At 53.9% G+C, this 17956-nt stretch overlaps 2 protein-coding genes and 1 pseudogene across 3 annotated transcripts in view; 1 reads left to right on the top strand and 2 right to left on the bottom strand.

The window, feature by feature from the left end:
* The window catches only part of LOC307067901 (RAD52 motif-containing protein 1-like), a gene marked incomplete at both ends in the record, with an annotated part of 661371 nt that overhangs the window by 197702 nt on the left and 445713 nt on the right, over positions 1–17956 (top strand). The gene's annotated exons all lie outside the window — the stretch shown is intronic.
* On the bottom strand, positions 11140–14116 carry LOC307067389 (uncharacterized protein SPEM2-like; annotated as a pseudogene). The gene is made up of 5 exons: positions 13976–14116; positions 13756–13813; positions 12355–13623; positions 11485–11569; positions 11140–11160 (listed from the first exon to the last, which is right to left on the bottom strand). The product of its transcript is annotated as an uncharacterized protein SPEM2-like (transcript).
* LOC307068469 (acetylcholine receptor subunit beta-like) lies at positions 15428–17240 on the bottom strand (the record flags this gene model as incomplete). The annotated part of the gene is made up of 4 exons (XM_079726344.1): positions 15428–15541; positions 15847–16009; positions 16349–16530; positions 17025–17240. 4 exons carry the CDS (start codon positions 17238–17240, stop codon positions 15428–15430), a joined length of 675 nt encoding a protein of 224 aa, XP_079582470.1.

The following is a 17956-nucleotide window of genomic DNA, read 5'->3' as shown; positions in this document are numbered from 1 at the left end:
AGATCCTGCCCTCACCATAGTCACCGCATTAATCCCCAAGTTGAGCAAGATGAAGCTGAAAAGGATCAGAAGAATTGAACCTCCTAGGTCCTGCCATTTCCGGGGGTGGTGCCAGAGCACGTCTGGGGTAGGTAATGGGATTGCTCAGCCATGGCTGGTGGTCCCAGGACTGCCTGGGTCCCCTGGCCTCCATATATATACTGGGAGACAGACTGGGTCATAATGGGGCAGGTGGTGGCGTCACAGTGAGGGAGTGGGACGAAAAGGTGGGCAAGGCGTGGCATTCCCTGGTTACCCAAGTGAGGTAAGCTGAGACTGGACAGCCAAACAGGGAACGGATTCCGGCACACCTCCCCTCGAGCTGTCAAACATTCACTCACCGCCCACTGACTCACTTGTTCAAATGTCACATTCCATCTCTTGGCCCCTCCTGAGACTAAAAAGACCTTGGCCTCAGAGCCCTGCGGAAGGCCTGGCTGGAGTCCAGAGCCTCAGCCTTCTTCATGCCCTTCACTGGCTGTGGAGCTGGACCTGCCCAGATGTGGAACCTCCCAGTTTGGAAGCAGCTTCTTGTATGAGGCTCTTTGGGGACAGGGACAGCTGAGACACAGAGGAGGTGCCAAGAGACCAGTGGTTTGGAGACTGCAGCTGCAGATCTACTTAGTGCATGGTATCGGACCAGGAGGGGCCTGCTGGCAGGACTGTGGCCACTAAACCAAGGGGACCCTCAGGCCCAGAAGGGGACACTGGCTTCTTATTGCAGGAAGCCAAAGGCAGGGACCCAAGCTGGCAGAAGGAGTGGCGCTTCCAAGCCACAGACCGCCAATGTTTTCTGGACCATGGCGCTCTTTATTCCTCTCTCCATGCCCTGCCGCTCCCCACCCGCCCCCATTAGCTGCTGGCCAGTTCATTTTCCCAGTCTGGCTTCCGTGCAGAGAGGGCCTCGAGGCCGAGGTGGAAGGTAGCAGCGAGTTGGCCCGCGCTTGGCATCCTGCACTTGCTGCTTCAACTCCAGGCTGTCATACACCTGGTAGTTGGCATTTCCCCCTGGGTTCCGGCTGAGTGGCATGAAGGTTGGCATGGGTGGAGGGCGTTCGGTAGCCTGGACATCGGGCAGATTCTGGGAGGGGTGGAGGAGCAGCGCTGGGCTGGGATCCGAGGCCCGCTGGTAGGGGCCTCAGCCAGCACCGTGAAGGAGGCGGAGGCGGCCAGAGGGTGCCGCACAGGCAGCATCTCTGCCCATTCGGCCGCCCAGCGCCGCACCTCGTGGGGATCCCGGGAGTAGTTCAAGTGTCCCGTGGAGTGGCGCAGGCTGTGGTTGGGCTGGCTGTGAGCACAGCTGTGGAGGCTCCGTCCGTGGGCCGGTGGGGAGTTGCGCTGCCATGCTTCGGGCCGGTAGCCCTGAGGCACCAGAGCTGATGGAGGCTCAGAGCCCTCCAGACCACGCCGCCGCTGATCCCAGGAGTCATACGGGAGATGGCCCCCTGAGGGGTAAGTTCTGTGCCCCCCAGGGACCCACGAGCTCTTAGGGGGCAGCCGTCGGGTAAGTGATGGAGACGAGGTCCACTGGTCAGCCTCCACATTGCCCCAGATGCGGGATGGCGAGCAAGGGGCCCCGAAGGACTGCAGCCCTAGCTCAGACTTGGCCTCCACACACTTGGGCATGCGGTGCAGCTCGGGCCACAGGTAGAGACAGGCTGGTGGCTGGATGGCCAGGATCCCACCCTGTCGACCCCAGAGGCCCACGTTGGAGGGCAGACCCATCTGCTGGTAGAGCCCTCCCCAGCACCCCCACGGGTACTTGGGTTGTGGGAAGGAAAGTTGGTCCTCCTCCTCCAGGTAGGAGTCCGGGTCCTCCCAGTTAAAGGAGGGCATCGGAGGCAGCTGTGACATCCCGTGGAGGCGATGTGGCCTACGGAAGCCTGAGCAGCTGGAGGGGAATTTTCTAAATTCTTGGGCCTCCCCTGGTGGCTTCAGGGGTGGCGGCTGCAGCTGCGGCTACGGTTGCGGAGATGGTGGTAGGAGGACGAGGAGTAGCAAGTGGGCCGGGCCATTCTCACTTCCACAGGGTCCAGGGTGCAGTGGATGTGGATGCCTTGGGCCTTGGCTGGAGGATGTTTGGAGGAACTTTCACAAGCCTGTGAGATTTCATCTGTGGGAGGCGAGAGTCCGTGAGGGCAGGGCAACTGTCAGAAGATTTCAGGGTTGGGATCCTGGGAGCCTGGGTTTCTAGGGCCCTGGGAATGGCGAGGCGGGGTGCCCCCTAGCTGTCTTCTATAGTTACTTTTCTGAATAATACAATACATGGTCTTGTCTAAGGCATTCTGGAGCCCATGCCATATCTGGTGTGGGGTGAGGTGGGGTGGGTGAAAATGAAGGCCAGGCTCTCTACCCTCACCACCACTCCCAGCCAAGACCGTTCCTGCAGACGGAGGTGCAGGCTGCAGCTGGTTCCCACCCTCAGCCATCTTCACCCCTACTGGTGATCCCCAACCATCGCTGACCATAGTTGCCATGCTGATCCCAATGCTGACAAGAATGACAAGGCCCAGTAACAGGAGTAGGAAGTCCTCCGCATTCTGGGTACTTTCTTGGTATTGATGGCAGCACCCCAGGTTGTCATACCAGAGCTGGTGTTCCATGGTGGGCGGGTCCTAGGGCCGCCTGAGCCGTGGGACGCCCCACCCCCCCCAACCCCACCGGCCCTGACCCACACTGCACTCATGCCAGGACCTGGGGACACCCACCAACAGGTGAGGGAGCATGGTCATAATGAGGCCCATTGCAGGGAGTCACAATGCGGAGTTGTCCAATCTTTCATCCACTCAACTGGTCCTTTAGGTGGCCGTCTCTGCCCTCGGCTCCCACTACATGGAGCCTAGTCCCCAGAGTTCAGTCTGTCCTTCTGTCTCCATGGGGCCTTGCTTAACTTGATTTGCAAGCAGGGTTGCTACAGATGAGAGACAGTCTTCATAGTGACTGGATCATGCATATAGGATTTCCTCCATTTCATTGTTCAAGACATTAGGACCGCTTACGTAGCCTGTTGGGCTTCTTAGAACTAGCCTGCAGTTCTTTAAAAGTTTCAAGAGAAGCCAGAAATCCAAATTGCTCTGTGAAATAGCCACATTTTAAAAGTAGCAAACCAATTCAAATTTTAAACTCTGCTGGCCAACAACATGGGCCACACAAAACACACCAGTTTGTAACCTCTGATGTATACTGTATAATGCTTTTGTTCTCATCTTCTCATATGATCCTCAGACTAGGCAGCAGATACTATTATTCGCTTCATTTTACAGATGGAGAAACTGAGGCACAGAGCAGTTTAGTAGCTTGTCCAAAGTTTGAGCATCACAGCTGGAACTTGAGGTTTTTACAGTGTGCTTTTTTATCCTCATTACAAATGCATCCTTTTAGAAAGAACCTTTTCTTATCCTAAAGATAATACATATTACAAAATACAATAAAGTACAGAAAGGTCAAAACAAAGAAAAAACGACCACTAGTCCCAACATGCCAACATAAGCACTATTACTTAGTGTATTTCCTTACAGAAAAAATAATTTCCCTATTCATTCAATCAGAGGTACCGGCTGTATAGGTTAGGATCTGTGCTCGGTGCTGGGGATATTACAGTGAACAGCCATAGTTCCTGCCCTCAGAAGGCTTACAATCTAGTTCTTGTTCTTTGTTCCATTCATTGCCAACCTAGATGTGAATATCCAACGGGGCTTCTTCAAGAAGCCAAAGAGTAAATAAGTGGATAGTGCATGTCAGGTGGGCCCAAGGCCCCCAGCTGCCCAGTCCCACTTGGGCTTCCTCCCTAGAAACGAAACGAGGAGAGGATTGGACTCCTAGTGAAGGAGTTAAGATGCAGAAAGGGATAGGACTTGAGAGTACTATCAAACTCTCAATTCAAGTGGCCGAGGACCTCGGTCTCAGCCCTCTCGTCCTCAAGGAAAGGGGTGGGGAGGGGGCAAGTGGTACGTGGCGTCCAGAAAGATGACGAGGGTCCACAGGAAGAGGCGGTCCACCACCATGGCCACAAACTGCCAGTCCTCCTTCAACTGGGGGTAGGAAGATTAAACTGTTCCTGGGCTCCAGACAACCAGGGAAGGCGGCCTCAAGGCCCTGTACCGCACCCAGGTCCTAATACCACAGCTTTGAGACAAGGGCGGGACCGCAGAATAGCAGAGAGCGAAACTGCGGGCGACGGATGTGAGTAAAGAACAAGTGGGAAGCCAGGGGGCGGGACCAAGTGAGGCAAACTTCCAATCAGAAAAAAAAATCGAGTTCTGGGGGCGGAGCCTAAGTTTGCCGGTGGAGCCAAGGCCACCCAGGCCTTGCCTTAGCCCACCCTCTTTGGAGTCACAGCTTCGTGGTCCTCCTGTTCCCGCAGCTGTTGAGCGGTGTAGCTGATTGAAGAAACGACCTCCCGTAGGTCGGGAGGCAGGCACACAGCCCGGCTTGGACCATCGATAAATGGCCGCAGGTCCGGGGCAGACAGTTCAGGCTGGAACGTGGAAGAGGCGAGTCTGTTTGGCCATGACCGGGGCACAAAGACGGCCTGCGTGGGTGCTCTAGGCCCCGCCCCAACTCCCTCCTCCAACGCCCATCCAGGTTTCCAAACGTGAGAGAGCCCTTCAGGTTCTCTTCAACAGCGGCGACCTCTCTAGCCTTCCGCAATTCCTCCTATTCCCTTATGCTTTAGTTTCCACCTCCCCGCACAGTGGGCAACAGAAGGGGGACTACAACTCCCATGATGCTCAACCACAACATCCTCTGAGAGCTTAGGACGCCTGCCTCCGCACAGTCTTCTGGGAACTGTAGTTCGCCCTCTCCCTTCTACGTGGGCCATGGGGAGTAGATACTACCTGTTGGGTTTGGGGAAGAGAAAATCATGTGGTGGCTTGCGGATGAAATATTCATCTGTTCCCCGACCCCAGCCACTTCCTGGAGAATCCCTGAGAGGTATAGGAGGTGGCTCCGGTATCTGGTCTCTCTCAGGTTTGGGTCTCTTCAGACCCAGATACGGAGGGAGTTTGTGGATAAAGATCTGCAGAGTAGAAGAAGAGGCGTGTTGGAGGGGGCTCTTATGCTTTCAGACCAGAAGGGAAGCCGCCAACCACCCCCACGGCACGTGCCCATTCCTGCGCATGCGTGTATGCATCCCACAGATGAAATGCAACTACACAGCCCAAGAGTCCTTAAGGGGGTTAGGAGGCATCCTGACTGGAAAGAAAAGTTCTGAGGGCTTCCACCCTGATAGTACCTAACCCTGAGAATGCTTCCTTGGGACCCACGATGGGCAGTATTGATGAAGAGAGTCTGGGATCTACGCAATGTTAATGATGGGAAGATAAAATTAATTGGGCAACATTTCAACACCCAAAGACCTTGGCACTTTGACACTCTACCAGGAGTTGTAGTTCTCCCTCAGGTCTGTGAAAGGGAAGGTTGAAAGTTGGTGGGAGTGAGGAGCGATACCTGGACAAAAAGCCAAATACTGGGATTGAGAGTTAACACAGGTTGGAGAGGAGATCTTCTTACCTGACGGACCCAAAGGGGCATTTGGTGGGTGTGGGGTGAGCGATGGTGCAGGTTGAGGACTACGATGTTAAGGATGACTGAGAAGGTGACGAGGACCATGGTAAACATGAGGTATTTGATGATGACGGGGACAGACAGGGAGGTCTCAGGCACTTTGTCTGCCAGCAGCAGCAGGAACACAGTAAGGGTCAGCAGGGCAAAGATCGAGAGCCCCATCTGCTCTACTTGGGGGACAGAGGGGAAGGCGGAAGGATTAGGCTTTGCCAGAAAGCAATCTCCCTGGCATAATCAGTGACCGTGTTTCCAGCCCACTCAAGGACAGGCTTTTGGAAGGGCCAACTGCATGCAAATAACTCCTACATTTATACCTCCAACCTGGACTGATTCCCCTAAATTCCACACTTGTATCCACCTGCCTACTTAACCTCTCCATTTGGGTGTCCAATAGACATCTCGAACTTAACATGTCCAAAACTTAATTCCCTCACCACCGACTCCCCACACAGTCTTCCTCAGGTCATAAATGACAACTCGATCTTTCCTGTGGCTCAGGCCAAATCCCTTGGAGTCATTCTCAGCTCTCCTCTCTCTCATCCCATATCCAATCCATACCAAACCCTATTGGCTCTACCTTCAACATATATCCTGAAACTGTTGACCTATCCCATCTACCACTACCATCCTGGTACAAGCCACCATTACCTCAGATCTGAGTTATTACAAAGGCCTCCTCTTTGCTTCATCCTTTGCCCCCCTGCTGACTGTTCTCAACAGAGCAGCCACATTGATCCCATTAAAATGTAAATCAGATCAACCAAGAGCCCCAAACACAGCCCAGAATGGGGGAGGCAAGTTTGCATACATCTGGTCGTGACCCAAGAGACCAGATGAGGAAAACTGAAGCCTGGGCTCTTTCTCACAGGCTGGGGAAATCAGGCATTGGGTGCCCATCCCTACATCTTACCTCCTCCCCAGAGGGTGGCTTCTGAGCCACCCTAAAAAGAACTAAGTTCTCTGCGCTCTGGGGGAGCTTTAAGATGCTGGGGGTGGGTGACAGGGAAAGGAAAATTGCTCTAAGCTCTAAAGCACTGCTCTCCAATAGCATTTATCATGATGATGGAAATGTTCTAAATCTGTGCCATCCAATGCGGTAGCCACTAACTCCATGTGGCTACTGAGCACTTAGAAGATCATGGCACTGAGGAAGAGAATTTCTGTTTTTTTTTCTGGCTAAGCCATGAAGCTTGCGGGGTCTGAATTCCCTGACCAGGGATTGAACCACCGCCACATCAGTGAAAGCGCCACGTCCCAACAACTGGACTGCCAGGGAACAGAATTGGATGTCAGGGAAATTCTGTTCCCTGAGGAAGAGAAGTTTTAGCTTTTTAACTTAATTTTTAATAGAATTAATTTTCCTTAATTTTAAGTAATTTACATTCTAATAGGCCTTTGGCTAGTGGCTACTGTAATTGACAGTGCAGCTCTAGGGCCTTGGGGATAACGGATTTAGCTAGAGAGCGATGGAGGGAAAGCAGGGATAGTTTCGGTCCTCATCAGGCCCTGTGGGATGGGGCTGGGTTGGATGTCCTCCAAAGTCCACAGAACACTTCTCTTGTCTCTTTATTCCTCATGCTTACCTGTCCCCTCTTTTTCTATGTTTCTCACCACACACTGATATCCCCACTCCTTGATGGTCTCCGGTGAGTTGTTGGATGTTGGAAGCCATCCTGGAGCCATTGCACCATGACAAAGTCATGAAGCAACGGAAGGCGAAACTGCAAGGCAGCGCCGTGCCAGGAAGGTGGACTACAGCTCTGTTGTTATGTTTTATGATAATAAATTTAAATATAGGGGCAATTTTGGGGGGATGTTGCTCCACGTGAAAGAAAAATTCCTCTAGGACTCCCCCTCCTGAAACTACCACAGAATGGGAAGTACCCACTAAAGACCCGGGGAAATGGGTAAAGAATTAAGAGCCTGGAACTAAAGGGATATTTTTATGAAAAACACCCTCTAGTATGGAGTTATGGCCATGGGCTGGAGTTCCTGATGACATAGGAAATTTATGGTTCTATTATAAAGGAAGATTAATTATAGAAAAGCAAATGCCTAGAGCAGAATTAGTTGCTAGGATAGGGAGAAAGCACTGTCTCAGTTGAAGGAAACAACGAGAAAGGGCATGCAGGGTACATTGTAAATATTTTCGTGGAACCATTGTAAAAGGTTGCCCATGCAAGAAGAGAAATAGGAACAAGTAGCTTCAACTTTTACAATTAAAATAATCATATAACTGCTTGGCTTGGTTACTAAGAAATAACCTGTGATTAATGGGAACTTGGGAAATATTTTAATAGGACATCTAGAAACTAGGGCATATTTAAAAAAAAATCTTTAGAGAACATTTTGAGGTTTGATTGTGCTAAGATTGTTTGGTCACATACCTGGTAATGTAATCAACTACAATATATAAACCTGTGATTGTAAACAATAAAGAAGAGAGAGAAACATGCAATGCTGATACTTTAAGAAGTGTAATAGATTTATTTCCTTCGCCGACGCTATCTATCCCTCGGGTATCCCTTGACTCGCTGGAGATGGACTCCGGCAGTTGGATGTCGCCCTATGAAGGCGCCTGGGAGACAGAGCTTCGCACTTGTCCCTGTCTGCTGTCTCTGGCGGGCGTCAAAGACCACACGCCCTAGAGAGAGCTTCACACTTGTCCCTGTCTGCTGTCTCTGGCGGGCGTCAAAGACCACATGCCCTAGAGAGAGCTTTGCACTTGTCCCTGTCTGCTGTCTCTGGCGGGCACCAAAGACCACACGCCCTAGAGAGAGCTTCGCACTTGTCCCTGTCTGCTGTCTCTGGCGGGCGTCAAAGACCACACGCCCTAGAGAGAGCTTCGCACTTGTCCCTGTCTGCTGTCTCTGGCAGGCGTCAAAGGCCACACGCCCTAGAGAGAGCTTCGCACTTGTCCCTGTCTGCTGTCTCTGGCGGGCGTCAAAGACCACACGCCCTAGAGAGAGCTTCGCACTTGTCCCTGTCTGCTGTCTCTGGCGGGCGTCAAAGACCACACGCCCTAGCCAGGTGCCTGCTGGTTTTGGGAGGTGTAGACATCTGGCCATAGTTCTGGCAGGCTGGGGGAACGGTATCGGGTGGTACACCCAGGCTTGGCTGCCTGTTCGCTGCGAGGAGGTTAGCAGGTCATTGTAGGGCCCCTGAGCCTTGGCAGAGCAGGAGGTGTGACTGGCTGGGACAGAAGTCCATGGTATGTGCTGCCCTGCATCCTCCTTTTGAGGAACTGTCTCAGATATAAATGACTTTTGGGTCTGACGTGGGCCCCAAACTTGGACAGAGTCAGTTCCTAGAGGGTTCTTGTGGAGGCCTGAGTTGTTATGGAGGCCTCGTCTCTTGGATAAGCCAGAGTCTTGAGTAAGGGCTGGACTCTTATGGGGGCCAGGATCTCGATTAATTCCTGAGTCTTTGTGGAAGTTAGGGTCATGGGCATGTTCTGAGCTCCTGTAAATTCCAGCATCTTGGGTAAGGCCAGGATTCTTATGGAGGTCAGAATCTTGAGTAAGGCCTTGGCTCCTGCAGACTCCAGAATCTTGGGTCAGGCCTGGATTCTTGTAGTCTCCGGAGTCTCGGGTAAGGCTTGAGCCCTTATGGAGGTGAGCGGTTTGCACAAGACCTGGGCTCTTATGGAGATCAGACTCCTGGCAAAGGACTGAGCTCTTGTTGACTGCAGAGTCTTGGGCATGGCATGGACTCTTCTGTGGCCAAGAATCTTGGGTAATGACTGGATTCTTCTGAAGGTCAGAGTCTTGGGAAAGGCTTGGATTTTTGCAGAGGTAAGGGTCTGCGGTAAGGCCTCGAAGTTCGTGGAGGCCTGGATCTTGAGCAAGGCCTGGGTTCTTGGGGAGGCCTGTGTCTCCGGTAAGGCCTGGGGTCCTTTGGAGGACAGAGCATTGGTTGAGACCTAGACTCTCATGAAGTTCTGGGGGTTGGGGCTGGTTTGGGGTTTGGGAAGTGGTGGATAACTGGGGAGGGATGGGGCCCTGGGGAGAGAGGACAGACTGAGGAGACTTGGAGGTTGGGGGAAAGGTGAGGGTTTGTATTAAGGTGGAGGGCTTCTGGTGGTTGCTGTGTTGATGAAGGACAAAGGATCTGGGAAAACAAGAGGCAGAGAAAGAGTGCATGGTGGAGGCATGGTGCATGGTGAGCTCTGGGCACTGGTCGGAGAATGGAAGCAAGGTTGAGAAGGTGCAGCATCCTTGGAGTACACCTGGAATTTGGGGTAGACTGGAGTCTGGGGATCCGTGTTTCTCTTCTCAGACTGGCAAGGATGGGAGCTACGGTGAGCGAAGGTCTTGGACTGTACAAATTTGTCTTTGGCATCATTTGGGATCTTCCATTCCATATTCCCCAACTCCACGTAACCCAGTATGGACCCTGTGGAGGGCTTGGCACTGTCCCCACTACATTGCTTCAGTGTTTGCTCAGCTGTACCAGAGCTCACCAGACCATGCCCCTCTTGGGGCCTGGAGAGGGTACCCAAGTCATTTCTGGAGTACCCAGAGTTCTGAGGGGGACACACATGGAATAAGTTCTGCTTCATGCTGCGGGCATAGTAGACCACATGGCCAGAGGAGAGGCCTTGGTCGAAGGTAGACAAGGTAGAGAGAATAGAATCTAGGATGGGGGTACGGGTGGTGGAAGGGACTGGAGTGGTCGTCAGGGCCATGACCAGTGCTGGGACAGAGGTTGTGGCAGAGATCGGGACAGGGGCTGGTGTAGGGGCTAGGGCAGGAGTAGTAGCAGGGGCAGAAGTTGGGGGAGGGACCAGAGTGTTGGCATGGGTATAGGTCAGATGAGCATGGGTCAGGGTGCAGAGAGAAGTGTGGCCCAGGAATTGGGCTGAGGCATGTGAGGGGGCCTGGGCTTGGGCCTGGGCTGGGGTATGGGCTGAGGTATGCTCCGGGCCATGGACCTGGGCAGGGCTGTGCTCAGGGTTGAGGGCTGGTGAGGGGGTCTGGGCCTGGGGGGTAGTGTGCTCAGGGAGGTGGAATGTGGAGCAAGTCTGGGCCTGAGGTGGGGCGTGCACAGAGGGGTGCTTGTAGGAGAAGGTCTGGGCCTTGGCAGGAGAATGTGCAGGGAGCTGAACTGGGGGGCAGGTCTGGGCCCGGGCTGGGGCCTGGGCTGAGTCATAGTCTGGGGTCTTAGTCTTGCTCTCTTGGGGCAGGCAGAGTGGAACCACGTCCACCTTGCTTCTCCTGCGGAGCTTGGAAGATGTCTCTCACCTGGAGTTAAAGGTGGCTTGGGACTTTAAGGCTGTGAACGGAGGGGCCTCACCAGCTCCCACTACCCTCTCCTTCCACAGTCCCCGTGGAGCCTCCGTGGAAGCCCGAGCCCGTCCACACTGAGGCGGCGTCCAGCAGCACTTAGAAGCCGTCTCATCATCTGTTTCTGGTATCCGGGATTCAAGGTGGTTTGGGTGCCTGTGCAGGAAGCTCGGGCGATGGCGGAAGCGGGGAGAAACTCTTGAACGCAGCTTCTTGGGATCCACGGAGCAGCGCATGCGATGACTGCCTACACAGCTGGCTTGCTTGTCTGCAGGGAAAGGCGAGATGGGACAGGGCCTGGGTTCTTGAGGGGCTGAGAATCAAGGCAGGGATAGAAGAAAGGGGACAGGCCCACATCCCCTGAGCCCACACTGGCGCCCACTTACCTTTGGGGAAAATATGGTTGAAACCTGCCCGCAAGAATCTCTTCAGATGCATCCAGAGCTGAGGGAAGCAAGGGAGCGTGGAGTTTGGGATCAGGGTGAGCCCTGAAATCCAACCCTTGTTCGGCCACACTACAGCAGCCATCCCATCTCAGCCCCTTCTAGACCCCAGGACTCCCCCAACCACACTGCCCAGATCCTGCCCTCACCAGATTCACCACGTTCATCCACACATTGAGCAAGATGATGCTGACCAGGATCAGAAGAATTGAGTCTCCTAGGTCTTGGCATTTCCTGGGTGTGGTGCCAGAGCACGCCTCGGCTAGGTAATGGGTTTGCTCAGCCATGGCCGGGGGTCCCAGGACTGCCTGAGTCCGCTGGCCTCCATATATATAGACTGGGAGACAGACTGGGTCATAATGGGGCAGGTGGTGGCGTCACAGTGAGGGAGGGGGATGAAAAGGAGGGCCAGGCGTGGCATTCCATGGTTCCCCGGGTGAGGTAAGCTGAGCCTGGACAGCCAAACAGGGCCCGGAGGCCGGCACACCTCCCCTCGAGCTGTCAAACATTCGCTCACCGCCCACTGACTCACTTGTTCAAATGTCACGTTCCATCTCTTGGCCCCTCCTGAGACTAGAAAGACCTTGGCCTCAGAGCCCTGCGGAAGGCCTGGCTGGAGTCCAGAGCCTCAGCCTTCTTCATGCCCTTCACTGGCTGTGGAGCTGGACCTGCCCAGATGTGGAACCTCCCAGTTTGGAAGCAGCTTCTTGTATGAGGCTCTTTGGGGACAGGGACAGCTGAGACACAGAGGAGGTGCCAAGAGACCAGTGGTTTGGAGACTGCAGCTGCAGATCTACTTAGTGCATGGTATCAGACCAGGAGGGGCCTGCTGGCAGGACTGTGGCCACTAAACCAACGGGACCCTCAGGCCCAGAAGGGGACACTGGCTTCTTATTGCAGGAAGCCAAAGGCAGGGACCCAAGCTGGCAGAAGGAGTGGCGCTTCCAAGCCACAGACCGCCAATGTTTTCTGGACCATGGCGCTCTTTATTCCTCTCTCCATGCCCTGCCGCTCCCCACCCGCCCCCATTAGCTGCTGGCCAGTTCATTTTCCCAGTCTGGCTTCCGTGCAGAGAGGGCCTCGAGGCCGAGGTGGAAGGTAGCAGCGAGTTGGCCCGCGCTTGGCTTCCTGCACTTGCCGCTTCAACTCCAGGCTGTCATACACCTGGTAGTTGGCATTTCCCCCTGGGTTCCGGCTGAGTGGCATGAAGGTGGGCGTGGGTGGAGGGCGTTCGGTAGCCTGGACGTCGGGCAGAGTCTGGGAGGGGTGGAGGAGCAGCGCTGAGCTGGGATCCGAGGCCCACTGGTAGAGGCCTCGGCCAGCACCGTGAGGGAGGCGGAGGCGGCCAGAGGGTGCCGCACAGGCAGCATCTCTGCCCATTCGGCCGCCCAGCGCCGCACCTCGTGGGGATCCCGGGAGTAGTTCAAGTGTCCCGTGGAGTGGTGCGGGCTGTGGTTGGGCTGGCTGTGAGCACAGCTGTGGAGGCTCCGTCCGTGGGCCGGTGGGGAGTTGCGCTGCCATGCTTCGGGCCTGTAGCTCTGAGGCACCAGAGCTGATGGAGGCTCAGAACCCTCCAGACCACGCCGCCGCTGATCCCAGGAGTCATACGGGAGATGGCCCCCTGAGGGGTAAGTTCTGTGACCCCAGGGACCCACGAGCTCTTAGGGGGCAGCCGTCGGGTAAGTGATGGAGACGAGGTCCACTGGTCAGCATCCACATTGCCCCAGATGCGGGATGGCGAGCAAGGGGCCCCGAAGGACTGCAGCCCTAGCTCAGACTTGGCCTCCACACGCTTGGACATGCGGTGCAGCTCGGGCGACAGGTAGAGACAGGCTGGTGGCTGGATGGCCAGGATCCCACCCTGTCGACCCCAGAGGCCCACGTTGGAGGGCAGACCCATCTGCCGGTAGAGCCCTCCCCAGCACCCCCACGGGTACTTGGGTTGTGGGAAGGAAAGTTGGTCCTCCTCCTCCAGGTAGGAGTCCGGGTCCTCCCAGTTAAAGGGGGGCATCGGAGGCAGCTGTGACATCCCGTGGAGGCGATGCGGCCTACGGAAGCCTGAGCAGCTGGAGGGGAATTTTCTAAATTCTTGGGCCTCCCCTGGTGGCTTCAGGGGTGGCGGCTGCAGCTGCGGCTACGGTTGCGGAGATGGTGGTAGGAGGACGAGGAGTAGCAAGTGGGCCGGGCCATTCTCACTTCCACAGGGTCCAGGGTGCAGTGGATGTGGATGTCTTGGGCCTTGGCTGGAGGATGTTTGGAGGAACTTTCACAAGCCTGTGAGATTTCATCTGTGGGAGGCGAGAGTCCGTGAGGGCAGGGCAACTGTCAGAAGATTTCAGGGTTGGGAACCTGGGAGCCTGGGTTTCTAGGGCCCTGGGACTGGCGAGGCGGGGTGCCCCCTAGCTGTCTTCTATAGTTACTTTTCTGAATAATACAATACATGGTCTTGTCTAAGGCATTCTGGAGCCCATGCCATATCTGGTGTGGGGTGAGGTGGGGTGGGTGAAAATGAAGGCCAGGCTCTCTACCCTCACCACCACTCCCAGCCAAGACCGTTCCTGCAGACGGAGGTGCAGGCTGCAGCTGGTTCCCACCCTCAGCCATCTTAACCCCTATTGGTGATCCCCAACCATCGCTGACCATAGTTGCCATGCTGATCCCAAAGCTGACAAGAATGACAAGGCCCAGCAACAGGATTAGGAAGTCCTCTGCATTCTGGGTACTTTCTTGGTATTGATGGCAGCACCCCAGGTTGTCATACCAGAGCTGGTGTTCCATGGTGGGCGGGTCCTAGGGCTGCCTGAGCCGTGGGACGCCCCACCCCCCTCAACCCCACCGGCCCTGACCCACACTGCACTCATGCCAGGACCTGGGGACACCCACCAACAGGTGAGGGAGCATGGTCATAATGAGGCCCATTGCAGGGAGTCACAATGCGGAGTTGTCCAATCTTTCATCCACTCAGCTGGTCCTTTAGGTGGCCGTCTCTGCCCTCGGCTCCCACTACATGGAGCCTAGTCCCCAGAGTTCAGTCTGTCCTTCTGTCTCCATGGGGCCTTGCTTAACTTGATTTGCAAGCAGGGTTGCTACAGATGAGAGACAGTCTTCATAGTGACTGGATCATGCATATAGGATTTCCTCCATTTCATTGTTCAAGACATTAGGACCGCTTACGTAGCCTGTTGGGCTTCTTAGAACTAGCCTGCAGTTCTTTAAAAGTTTCAAGAGAAGCCAGAAATCCAAATTGCTCTGTGAAATAGCCACATTTTAAAAGTAGCAAACCAATTCAACTTTTAAACTCTGCTGGCCAACAACATGGGCCACACAAAACACACCAGTTTGTAACCTCTGATGTATACTGTATAATGCTTTTGTTCTCATCTTCTCATATGATCCTCAGACTAGGCAGCAGATACTATTATTCGCTTCATTTTACAGATGGAGAAACTGAGGCACAGAGCAGTTTAGTAGCTTGTCCAAAGTTTGAGCATCACAGCTGGAACTTGAGGTTTTTACAGTGTGCTTTTTTATCCTCATTACAAATGCATCCTTTTAGAAAGAACCTTTTCTTATCCTAAAGATAATACATATTACAAAATACAGTAAAGTACAGAAAGGTCAAAACAAAGAAAAAACGACCACTAGTCCCAACATGCCAACATAAGCACTATTACTTAGTGTATTTCTTTACAGAAAAAATAATTTCCCTATTCATTCAATCAGAGGTACCGGCTGTATAGGTTAGGATCTGTGCTAGGTGCTGGGGATATTACAGTGAACAGCCATAGTTCCTGCCCTCAGAAGGCTTACAATCTAGTTCTTGTTCTTTGTTCCATTCATTGCCAACCTAGATGTGAATATCCAACGGGGCTTCTTCAAGAAGCCAAAGAGTAAATAAGCGGATAGTGCATGTCAGGTGGGCCCAAGGCCCCCTGCTGCCCAGTCCCACTTGGGCTTCCTCCCTAGAAACGAAACGAGGAGAGGATTGGACTCCTAGTGAAGGAGTTAAGATGCAGAAAGGGATAGGACTTGAGAGTACTATCAAACTCTCAATTCAAGTGGCCGAGGACCTCGGTCTCGGCCCTCTCGTCCTCAAGGAAAGGGGTCGGGAGGGGGCAAGTGGTACGTGGCGTCCAGAAAGATGACGAGGGTCCACAGGAAGAGGCGGTCCACCACCATGGCCACAAACTGCCAGTCCTCCTTCAACTGGGGGTAGGAAGATTAAACTGTTCCTGGGCTCCAGACAACCAGGGAAGGCGGCCTCAAGGCCCTGTACCGCACCCAGGTCCTAATACCACAGCTTTGAGACAAGGGCGGGACCGCAGAATAGCAGAGAGCGAAACTGCGGGCGACGGATGTGAGTAAAGAACAAGTGGGAAGCCAGGGGGCGGGACCAAGTGAGGCAAACTTCCAATCAGAAAAAAAAATCGAGTTCTGGGGGCGGAGCCTAAGTTTGCCGGTGGAGCCAAGGCCACCCAGGCCTTGCCTTAGCCCACCCTCTTTGGAGTCACAGCTTCGTGGTCCTCCTGTTCCCGCAGCTGTTGAGCGGTGTAGCTGATTGAAGAAACGACCTCCCGTAGGTCGGGAGGCAGGCACACAGCCCGGCTTGGACCATCGATAAATGGCCGCAGGTCCGGGGCAGACAGTTCAGGCTGGAACGTGGAAGAGGCGAGTCTGTTTGGCCACGACCGGGGCACAAAGACGGCCTGCGTGGGTGCTCTAGGCCCCGCCCCAACTCCCTCCTCCAACGCCCATCCAGGTTTCCAAACGTGAGAGAGCCCTTCAGGTTCTCTTCAACAGCGGCGACCTCTCTAGCCTTCCGCAATTCCTCCTATTCCCTTACGCTTTAGTTTCCACCTCCCCGCACAGTGGGCAACAGAAGGGGGACTACAACTCCCATGATGCTCAACCACGACATCCTCTGAGAGCTTAGGACGCCTGCCTCCGCACAGTCTTCTGGGAACTGTAGTTCGCCCTCTCCCTTCTACGTGGGCCATGGGGAGTAGATACTACCTGTTGGGTTTGGGGAAGAGAAAATCATGTGGTGGCTTGCGGATGAAATATTCATCTGTTCCCCGACCCCAGCCACTTCCTGGAGAATCCCTGAGAGGTATAGGAGGTGGCTCCGGTATCTGGTCTCTCTCAGGTTTGGGTCTCTTCAGACCCAGATACGGAGGGAGTTTGTGGATAAAGATCTGCAGAGTAGAAGAAGAGGCGTGTTGGAGGGGGCTCTTATGCTTTCAGACCAGAAGGGAAGCCGCCAACCACCCCCACGGCACGTGCCCATTCCTGCGCATGCGTGTATGCATCCCACAGATGAAATGCAACTACACAGCCCAAGAGTCCTTAAGGGGGTTAGGAGGCATCCTGACTGGAAAGAAAAGTTCTGAGGGCTTCCACCCTGATAGTACCTAACCCTGAGAATGCTTCCTTGGGACCCACGATGGGCAGTATTGATGAAGAGAGTCTGGGATCTACGCAATGTTAATGATGGGAAGATAAAATTAATTGGGCAACATTTCAACACCCAAAGACCTTGGCACTTTGACACTCTACCAGGAGTTGTAGTTCTCCCTCAGGTCTGTGAAAGGGAAGGTTGAAAGTTGGTGGGAGTGAGGAGCGATACCTGGACAAAAAGCCAAATACTGGGATTGAGAGTTAACACAGGTTGGAGAGGAGATCTTCTTACCTGACGGACCCAAAGGGGCATTTGGTGGGTGTGGGGTGAGCGATGGTGCAGGTTGAGGACTACGATGTTAAGGATGACTGAGAAGGTGACGAGGACCATGGTAAACATGAGGTATTTGATGATGACGGGGACAGACAGGGAGGTCTCAGGCACTTTGTCTGCCAGCAGCAGCAGGAACACAGTAAGGGTCAGCAGGGCAAAGATCGAGAGCCCCATCTGCTCTACTTGGGGGACAGAGGGGAAGGCGGAAGGATTAGGCTTTGCCAGAAAGCAATCTCCCTGGCATAATCAGTGACCGTGTTTCCAGCCCACTCAAGACAGGCTTTTGGAAGGGCCAACTGCATGCAAATAACTCCTACATTTATACCTCCAACCTGGACTGATTCCCCTAAATTCCACACTTGTATCCACCTGCCTACTTAACCTCTCCATTTGGGTGTCCAATAGACATCTCGAACTTAACATGTCCAAAACTTAATTCCCTCACCACCGACTCCCCACACAGTCTTCCTCAGGTCATAAATGACAACTCGATCTTTCCTGTGGCTCAGGCCAAATCCCTTGGAGTCATTCTCAGCTCTCCTCTCTCTCATCCCATATCCAATCCATACCAAACCCTATTGGCTCTACCTTCAACATATATCCTGAAACTGATGACCTATCCCATCTACCACTACCATCCTGGTACAAGCCACCATTACCTCAGATCTGAGTTATTACAAAGGCCTCCTCTTTGCTTCATCCTTTGCCCCCCCTGCTGACTGTTCTCAACAGAGCAGCCACATTGATCCCATTAAAATGTAAATCAGATCAAGAGCCCCAAACACAGCCCAGAATGGGGGAGGCAAGTTTGCATACATCTGGTCGTGACCCAAGAGACCAGATGAGGAAAACTGAAGCCTGGGCTCTTTCTCACAGGCTGGGGAAATCAG

This window comes from Hyperoodon ampullatus (assembly GCF_949752795.1).
Source record: "Hyperoodon ampullatus genome assembly, chromosome: 19".
In the NCBI taxonomy this organism is placed as follows: Eukaryota; Metazoa; Chordata; class Mammalia; order Artiodactyla; family Ziphiidae; genus Hyperoodon; species Hyperoodon ampullatus.
The sequence above is the reverse complement of the archived record's forward strand: the minus strand, read 5'-3'. Positions and strand labels throughout refer to the sequence as shown.